This window comes from Austrofundulus limnaeus, unplaced genomic scaffold, assembly GCF_001266775.1.
Source record: "Austrofundulus limnaeus strain Quisiro unplaced genomic scaffold, Austrofundulus_limnaeus-1.0 Scaffold232, whole genome shotgun sequence".
In the NCBI taxonomy this organism is placed as follows: Eukaryota; Metazoa; Chordata; class Actinopteri; order Cyprinodontiformes; family Rivulidae; genus Austrofundulus; species Austrofundulus limnaeus.
The window spans coordinates 208,985-218,999 of record NW_013952634.1 but is presented as its reverse complement, the minus strand read 5'-3'; the positions used below and the strand labels follow the sequence as shown (position 1 = coordinate 218,999).

General features: G+C 36.9%; 1 protein-coding gene across 3 annotated transcripts in view; it reads left to right on the top strand.

Moving 5' to 3' along the window:
* Positions 1-784: 784 nt before the first annotated feature.
* The window catches only part of LOC106525539 (TNF superfamily member 10), an 11,371-nt gene continuing 2,140 nt past the window's right edge, over positions 785-10,015 (top strand). The window contains exons 1-4 of one of the 3 annotated variants that reach the window (XM_014019816.1): positions 785-1,171; positions 4,514-4,657; positions 8,087-8,129; positions 8,245-8,361. In XM_014019816.1, the coding sequence (XP_013875270.1) occupies positions 1,058-1,171; positions 4,514-4,657; positions 8,087-8,129; positions 8,245-8,361 (418 nt within the window). In that variant the 5' untranslated portion in view covers positions 785-1,057. Of the gene's footprint in view, positions 1,172-4,513; positions 4,658-8,083; positions 8,130-8,244; positions 8,362-10,015 lie in introns of all 3 variants that reach the window. The other 2 variants (XM_014019814.1, XM_014019815.1) reach the window with 2 other exon arrangements.

The window sequence follows — 10,015 nt, the reverse complement described above, 5'->3', positions numbered from 1 at the left end:
GACAAAATAGAGTCAAATCAAGTATTTCAAGAATCTTACACATTCTGAAAACAAGATGATTATTCTTACACAACCACTTCTTGTTTAGTAAATCAGTCTCAAAACAAGATCAAAAAGACTTTTTGGCTGATATAAGGTTTTAAAACTTTGTAAGATGGACAGTTTTTGCAGTGTAAAACTTGTTCGCACTAAATTGGGACATTTTTAAGTTTTTAAAAAGTATACTTTAAGTATACTGTTATGTCTTTTTAAGTTTATACACTTACAAAAAAGAAGTATACTTTAAGTACATGTCATTAAGTATACTGAAGTATATAAAGGTATATTTCCCTAAGTGTATTTTTTATTTACCATGTAAACTGATATAAGTGTATTAGCAGTTGACTAACAAATATACTTCTAGCACTAAATTGGCCCACAAAGTTTATGAAAGTATACTCAGAAGTATACTGAAAGTAATCTAAGTATAGTTTTAGTTTAATCTTGAAATATACTACAAATAAACCAGTCTGTGTGAAAAGTGTACTACTAAAGTTGATCTTGACCAAAAGTTTAAACAATGTATACTTAAACTTTTAGTATACTTTTAGTACAAACCATGTATAGTGTAAGATAAACTTGGTTAAGTATATCTCAGACAGGTACATAAAAAGTAAACTATACTTTTTTATTTTAAGTTTAATATTAGTGTACTTGCATATACTACTTTTTGCTAAGGGCTCACAGCATCACGTGGGATTTTGCTGTAATTTTCAGGGTTCCTTTTTTTGTCTTGCGTCCATTWGCCCAAAAATAAAAATCATCATCATCATCGCTTCGTTTAACTTGAGTTCTTGCACAGTTAACTCCAACTGCTGCAGCAGCAGCTGCTCCACAGCCTCAGGTCAATAACAGTGACATCTTGAGGAAGTTGGAAGCCTTCAGTCCTCCTCTCTGCTCCTCCTACAGGCTGCAGCTCCTCACTCCTCCGTGCCTCCAGCAGAAAGGCGGGTGGGATTTATTTCATGCAGCTTGTTCGTGTTTTTAAACTGGTGGAAGTGCCTCCTGTCCTCCGGACATGGCTCTGCTCCTGTCCCTGCAGTGCCTCGGCCTCATCATCCTCACAGCTGTGCTCCTGCAGACCGTCTCGGTCGCCCTGAGCTTCTTGTACTTCAACAAAGTCCTGAACACGGTAAGGAGTAAATGTGCTCTCGTGCCACAGCTGATGCAGATAMAAGTTTCGCTTCGGCACGTGGAGGGTAAATAACTAATACATATTATAATAACCGCGGGCACTAATACTGGTGAAAGTTTTAAGCCCATACAGTTATCACAAATGCGTCAGAGATGTTTTATTGCGGTAGGAGGTCATAGAGGAACTGCGCGGCAGGAATTTCTCTTTCACGTTGTGGATAAAAGCAAAACAATTGGAGGAAACAAACACAAAGCAACACATTTTCCGATTTCTACAGCKTTTATGTTGAACCTAACAACTCCGAAAACTCTCAGTAACTGCTCCCAGTCAGGTACTGGGTTTTAATTGGCTGTTAGAAGCCCCGCCCCCTATCAATCACACCTGGAAACCCTTAAGAGTTAATTGCTGACTAATTTGCGCTGATTTTCATTAAGAGGCTAACAAACCATCGTTTCGTTTTTATCTACTAAAAATAAAGAAATAGAGAAAGTTTTATTACAGTAAACGTGTTTTATTTAACTGCAGGGGTGGCACTGGGTTTTAAGGACAAGGGGGGCTTAGCCCCTAGGAGACTCAGCATTTTTCTATATTATATATTTCTATTGTTTATGTATATATACATATATTGTGTATATATTAGATGGTTGTTTATTCTGACCTCATCATATTGAATTTTTGTAAAAAATAAATAAATAATTTTTTTACACCAAAATAGTTTAGGGGGGCTTTAAAACATTAAATAGTCCTGGTGATGCCACTGTTTAACTGTCAATGTATAAAAAATATTAACTTTGAACCTTTTTTAAAATGCTAAAGTTTTGGACTGTCATCATGACAAGAACAACACATAAAGATGTGCTCCTACTAGGGTTGGGCAATATTGTCAAAAAAATTAATCACAATTAATTGTGGTATTTAGCCGATAACGATTAATTTGACGATTAATCCCCCGGAGTCCCTGGACACCCTTGTGTCCTGGTCACATGACCAATTTAGTGGGAGAAAATTGGCTCTTCGTAAAAATCTGTTCCAAATTGTGACAAAATTACAGGCTTCAGGCTATACATCAAACTTTAAATTGTGTTGATTGATAAAAAAAATTACACAACTTTTTTTTAATGTTGTTCATATCTGAATGAGAGAGGAGCACCAAGCATCTAGTCAGCCTGGTGGCATTAATCGTATTAATCGTCAAGTGCCAAAAATTGATCGATTAATGTTTTTCTGACAATTAATTGCACACGATACGATTATGCCCAACCCTAGCTCCTTCAGCATAATGCAAATGATGTGTATTTGTGTCTGTTAGCAAAATATCTCATGAAACTCTTGACAGATTTTAGTAAAACTCTCAGAAAGTGATGAATGGATGAACATGAACGACTGACTAACTTTTGGAGTCGACCCTGTTAAAGATGGCTGCCGCAGCTTATGAACTTGAACACAAAGGTAGTTATTTTTACAGACATTGAGCTAAAACCTGGTGTGTTACGTGTCAACTCCAACGCTGAGCACTAACCAAGCACACAAAACCTTTGTTTAATGTTTCCATTTAAGTATTTGCAGTGAACTCTGTTAGTCTGTTAGCAGGACAGATTTCAATGAAGCTTTCAGGAAGTGGTCCCTGGCTGTAAATCTAACATTCTTCATTGGAGTTGATCTYATTGGTTTTTAAAGATACTGAGCTAAATGATGGTGTGGTAGTAGCTGAGAGTCATCCTCAACTTGCTAACTCAAGTGCTAACTTTAGGTAGTTTAAAATCTACTTGTGTAATTTTAGGAAATCATAATAACCTTTAAAATAGTCTGCTATGTAATTCAGGTGCTATGACAGCATTTTATGAAACTATATCAGGGGCGCCCAAACATTTTTCCTAAAAGGGCCAAAATAAAAATTGCTCTGAAGGTTGCGGGCCAAAATAATTTAATACGTGAAAGGCAAATACTTCTTAAGTAAAGTTTTATTTTGATGGTTTCAGATAGCATCCAGTGCGGTGGCACACATTTTTTTAGCCCATGGATGGACGTGGAGGAAATTTGACATATGCTCAGGCAGCAAAGGCTCATCAGACTTTTCATAAATTAAAATTTGAGTGTTTTTGGTCTTATAAAGTGTGCAAATATAGATGTGTGCTTAAATCTAATCTAAATATCTTGTGTAGTTATTTGTATTTTATGATTAGTCTTAATATAGTCCAAAGATTAATTGGTAAGGCTTTCTTTTACGGTACCCTTATTACCATGTAATTRCAAGGTAACAAAAAATGTAATGAAATTGTAATTACTACCTTATTACCATGTAATTATGTGGTAATTAAGGTACAAAAGAAAAATTACTGTTAGCAAAACAACCTTTATTGGGTAACTACAACCAAATTACTGTTCAATAGTAACTCAACACTATATTTAAACCAAAATAATGCAACTGAATTTTGGGGTTAGTGGTTAATTGCAATAAAATATAACTTTAAAACTGTCCAAATTACCTACTACTTATTTAGGTGTTACATAGTGAATTGTAATAAATTACCAGGTAAGTGCTACATTACTGCAGACAATTAATTACATAGTAAAATTGTACCCTAACTGCATGATAATAAGGGTATCGTAAAAGAAAGCGTTACTGATAAATTGAGTACCATGACTTAAGACATTCTGCATTACAGCCAATGGTTGGGATGACAAAGTGGAAATATAGTGTTTCTACATAAGGCAGCTCTGAACTATATTTTGGCTAATTGTCTTAAATACAAATAAACAATTTCAGCCTGGAATATTACTTTTTTAATTCTAACTAAAAATCTTTGGTTTTCAACTGTTCTTCTGATAGAGTTGCCTTGTGGCCACTAGGGGTGTAAGAAAATATTGATACACTGAAATATCGYGATATTTCATTTCCCGATACTGTATCGATATTCTAAAGCCCTGTATCGAGTTTTTTATTAAGGTTTAAAATGTCAMCCTTCTTGCCAACCGTTCATTTTTATGTTGTAGTTCAGCCTCTGACCACTAGTTGGCAGCAGTGAGCCAGACAGTTGGCTCCTCTACCTCTTTAGCGCTGGAGAGTAAGGGTAGCATTAGCATTGTAAGTAAACATTAGCTTTTTTTTTCCAGTAAGAGGTTTTTATTTAATAGAATTTTTGGACAAAAAAATTGCAATATATCACAATATATTGCCTTGCTTACAGTATCGCAATATATCGGGATATATCGTATCGTGACCCCTCTGTTATGATATGTATCGTATCGTCAAATTCTTGCCAATACACAGCCCTAGTGGCCACAGTTCACTTTAAGGACAAAAGTCAAAAAGATTTGACTTGTTTTGCTCATTGACAGATGCAGGAGAGTTTTTCACGGAGCAGTGTGTCGTGTCTGATTAACACAAGGCTGCACTGGGAGTTGAAGGATTCTCCCGCTGAGGATAAAAGAAATGACCCGTGTTGGCAGGTGACGCAACAACTCCACCACCACATCCAGAAGGTTTGGACTCCTCTGTTTAAACGATCGTAACACCCGTTCCACGTTTTTGTCACAACATAAACACTTTTTGCTGGGATTTTATAAATCAGTGGTGAATAATCGTGAAGTGCTGTGTATTTGTGTGTATCCCTCCCAGTCAACACTTTGTCATGGCAGTATTTTAGAGTTTGATTTAAATGGTAAATTGAATACAGACCCCAGAGCGCTTCACACTGCAGTTATACACTCAACTAATGGTGCTAAGCTACACTGTAGCCACAGCTGCCCTGGGGCACACTGACAAAGGCGGGGCTGCCATGTACCGGTGCCACCGGACCCTCTGACCACTATCAGCAGGCAAGGCAGGTGAAGTGTCTTGCAAAGGACACAACGACTGGGATCGGCAGGGGTTCAAACTTGCAACCCTTACCTCCTGAGCCACACTCACCCCAGGTTTTGCCCATTTTTCTTCGTAAAACAGCTGAAGTTGGATTTACCACATGACTTCAACTGGGCCATTCTGACCCAGGGGCATGCTTTGAGCTGACCCGTTCCATTGTAGAGCTTACTGGATGTTTTCAGGTCGTCATCCTCAGAAGTACAAATACTTTACATTAAATAAGTCGAAATTTTGGTTATTTATATTTTGGAGTAATTAGTTTTCAGCCAACATTTTACTTCTTCGTCTTACATTTTCATGTGATCATCTATAGGATCATSTATAATGTCGAAATATTTCTTTGACAAAGAAATAGAAATATGTGATATGAGGAATAAAGTCACTTCGTAGAATGTTCTCCTGAGTTTGTTTATTGCAGTAAACAGGAACACAGAAACGAACACAGAACCTGCTCAGCTCTCTGTCAAAATGTGTTCTACTGGCAGACTATATATACTGTTTAACCACAGATAATATCTTCAACAGGCAGTGACTTCATTTCCAGGCTCTGTATTGGATCAAGATAAAAATAATCAGTGATAAATTACAGCAGATCTTGACCTGGCCAAAACATTCCTGTCTATTGATGAACAAAAGAACTGAGTTAAACACAGTAAAGCTGATGTCATCAGGTCAAAAGAATATCTTATAACCTACTGACCTAAATAAGAGCAGATCAAACAGTATTTTTACATTATATCTATTCTACATTTTAAAATGTAGAGTTCTCAGTTTTTGACTTTGGCTTGTTTTTATTCTAGCTTGTCATCTTTCAGAAAAAAAAACCTGAAACCTATCCAGACATGTGGCACATTCTAGTTAGAGTGAATTTAATTGTGGTTGGATGAGAAGTATAAGCATTTACCATTCTGACACCCTAATGGTTTGGATGATCCATCACATCTTTACATGACACAAATCCCACATTTTTCAATATTAACGTTTTATACTAATTATCATCATCATCATCATCATCAATTTTATTTATAAAGCACATTTAAAAACAACAAGTTGTCACCAAAGTGCTGAGCACAAGGCAAAAATCAATATAAAAAACAAATGACATTCTTAAAAATGTAAAAGAGAAAACACCAACAACAAATGCATAACTCACAATCAATCAAAGATTTGAGAAAACAGGTGTGTTTTCAATAGAGATTTATAAACAGGAAGTGACGAGGCCTGTCTAAGGTGTAATTATGAATAATGTTTTCTGGGAGGTGGGGTTGGTTGGGCACTATAGATCCATGTGGCCTGAGCTTTTATCCTTATTTGGCGTGTTGTTCCTTACAGCTACTTTTATACTTTAAGTAGTTTTAAAAGCAGAACTTTTACACTTGTACGTTTTCTGCCACAAGTAGCATTTTTGTTAGTTAACCCAACCTTTAAACTACCTTTAAACTACCCAACGACTTTATCATTCTTTATCAGTCTGGTAGGTTGCTTGGTCTTCATGATGCTGTTTGACCACTGTAACAAACATCAAATCCCAGTAAAACACATTTTATGATACAAACTGTGGAAAGGTTTGAGGGGTTTGAAGACTTTCTATCATCTAAGAAAAGAACTGACAAGGGTGTAACTTAAGGTCTACCATTGTGGGGTGGGGGGGGGGTTATGCTCTAAAACCCTGCATGTCATTTTCAGCAATTATGCTTAAAGGGATCCACGATTAGTTGTAACATTAAACTTTATTTGATAAACATTTATTTTAACTGTAAAATAAAGACTGTAAAAATACTGTAGGCTGTTTAGTTTTGTAAATTTTTTAAAATATATTGTAACATGGACAGAGCCATTTTATTTACACGCAAAGCATTCTGGGTAAATTATGACATCAACTAGGTCATCGGTGCGAGGCTGCTAGCGAGCTATATCCACCCTGAAGGTTAATCTTGGACAATATCTGATGATCGACTCTTTTAAATGAAACCAGAGAGCGTTGACAGAGAGGAGAAGGTAGAAATGACTCAGCCTGGAACTGAAAATATGGATGGAGGACAACAGAGCTGCTTCATGGAAGAAGAACCTCAGCTTAGCCTGTTAGCCTTTGCGCTTTCGCCCATGCTATATTGCCTTATATGTATTAGCTCGGCGCTAGCGCGACAAACAAGCTAAACTGAGGTCCTCCATCCATATTTTCAGTTACAGGCTGAGTCATTTTTGTGTTCCCCTCTCTGTCATGTGGATGGAGGACCTCAGTGACGAGAGGAGAATGTGTAGCGCTGAGCTAATACTTATATGTGGTGATAGCGTCGAGGCTAACGCTAAAGCTAACAGGCTAAGCTGAGGTTCTTCTTCCATGAAGCAGCTCTGTTGTCCTCCATCCATATTTTCAGTTACAGGCTGAGTCATTTCTACCTTCTCCTCTCTGTCAACGCTCTCTGGTTTCATTTAAAAGAGTCGATCATCAGATATTGTCCAAGATTAAACTTCAGGGTGGATATAGCTCGCTAGCAGCCTCGCACCGATGACCTAGTTGATGTCATCATTTACCCAGAATGCTTTGCATGTAAAAAATGGCCCCGTCYGTGTAATATATTTTTAAACTTTTAGTTTAAAAATGATAAAAACTGAACATCCTACAGTATTTTTACAGTCTTTATTTTACAGTTAAAGTATATGTTTATCATATAAAGTCTAATGTTACAACTAATCTGGGATCCCTTTAAATGTGCAGATATGACATCATCGTTTTTTTAATCAGGTAAAAGGTACCTAAAAGCAAGAGAGAAGCATCTATTGTGTTTGAGCAAATTATGTCATTTTAGTGTGTTTGTGTGTTGGGGGAGGGGATTATATTCACTGGATCAAATTAATGTGGGGGTCGTAACCCCAATAACCCCGCCACAGATTACGCCTATGAGAACTGACGTGGAAACTGCAGCCTGGCTGAAGAACTAAATGCTGATTAATTTAGTTTAGATGTCATTGTTTTGGAGTATAATAGTAACTCGCAGTCCCATTCACTTGCTTCCCCCCCACCCTTTTCTGTGTTTTCTAATCAGAAGATTGCTGACAGATTCCAGAGGGAGATATCCACGGCCATGAGGAGTAAGAACAATTCCACTCTTGAGTCGTACGCAGTATGACAGCTACCACTAAGAATGCCCTTCTGTGGCAGGCTTGATTGTTTTTTTTTTCTTTGTGTGTGTTTGGGCTCACACAGATAAGCTGACAGGAGTGCTGCCTATCTTGGACCCTGGGGTTCATGAAGCCCTCCTTCCCAAAGCTGCGGCCCATGTGAGCGGAGTGGCCTCGTCCACCAGGGATCCACCAGCAGAGAGTGAGTCGTTTCATCCAGCTGCAGGCAGAATGTGGGCTTTGAACTGGAGAAGTATGGGAAACATAATTATTACTGGCCTCTGCCGAAAGGCAAAAGCAGACAATGATGTATGAGTGTCTGCTCGCAAAATATCTCATGAACCACGAGAATAGTTTTCATTGATTTCTTTGATTTCTCAAAAAGCAATCATACGTCTGCAACTGATGAGTTAACATAATGCTTATATCCTTCAAAGAATGCTAAAAGTGTAAGACGATTCATTTTTTTTTAATTGAACATTTTTTCAGTGCTTTAAGCACTTCTTTTTCTTGGAGTTGTAGGTGAGGAGTTAACTCTCAGATTGGGTTACGTCCTCATACCTGTGTGTGTCTGAACCTGCAGCTGTCTCAGTTTGACCAGGAGCGTCCCGCCGGTGGAATTTTAGAAAGGACACGCCTTTAATCAGCCTTCCTTTTGTCACATGAAAAAGAAAAGGAAAATGGGAGAGCTAGGAAATTCCACACACACACCACTATCACCTGCAAAAAATAAGTTTTAAATTGTAAAAATGGTCAATTTAAAGTGTGGTGAAATGTGAAATGAACTGTATCAGGGTTAGGAATGTAACCTAAATGTGTCAAACAAGGTTAGCTAACCTGTCTAGATTTTTTTTTGGGGGGGGGGCGGAGGCACACACTGTAGAAGGAGGGAGAGTAAAATTGCTATTTTATCTAAATTCCATGTATTATTAGATTGCAATAAACAGTACGCCAAAACTTGAATAATACAATTTTTTATTTACCCAAATGTAACACGTGGATGTGTTTTACATGCTAGGTCTATGCAGTCGACCCAAAATCTGGAACCTCAAGAACATAAATAAAACTTTGGATATATCCCAGTCTCAATACACGCCAAAAACAGTCTGCCTGTACTCTCAAAGTAAGAGCTGCAAAAAAGTACAATTATAAGAGTTTCTGCAAAATATTTACACAACATCAAGAATTTTCACAGCTGTGTACAGACGTGTAAAGTAACAAAGTAAGAATACTTCGTATTTAGGTCAAAATTTATATTATCTGTACTTTACTTGAGTAATTATTTTTCAGATGACTTTTTACTTTAACTTACATTTTCACATAATTGTCTGTTCTTTATAATTTACTCACATTTTTTAAAAAGTATAAGAAGTAGACAGTTACTCCTGTTTTAATTGCTAGCTGAAACAGGAAGCCCAGTGCATCTCAAAGTGTTGAAGACACACATTTTATTTTATTTATTTGTTAATTTATTTATTTAATCAGGACAGTGCACATTAATGAACAATTTTATACTTCTTATACTTATAGCTGCTAACTTACATCTGTAGTCCTGAGGTAGGATACCGTAGGAAGAACAAAACAACACCAGATCACAATATACAATATCAAGCAAAACACAGACACATGTTCAGACAAATGACATTACACATTTTAATACGACATATTCATTATGGCCTTTAGAAAGATGTTTTTTGGGAGGTCACCTCCCAATAAATGTAATTTTTGACTTTTTAACCACTCACTTTTTCTTAAGTTCAAGTTCAAGTTTATTTATATAGCGCCTCAGTCACAACATACGTTGTCTCAGGGCACTGTACATAAAAAGAATAATCTAAAGAAGAAGCCAGCAGATT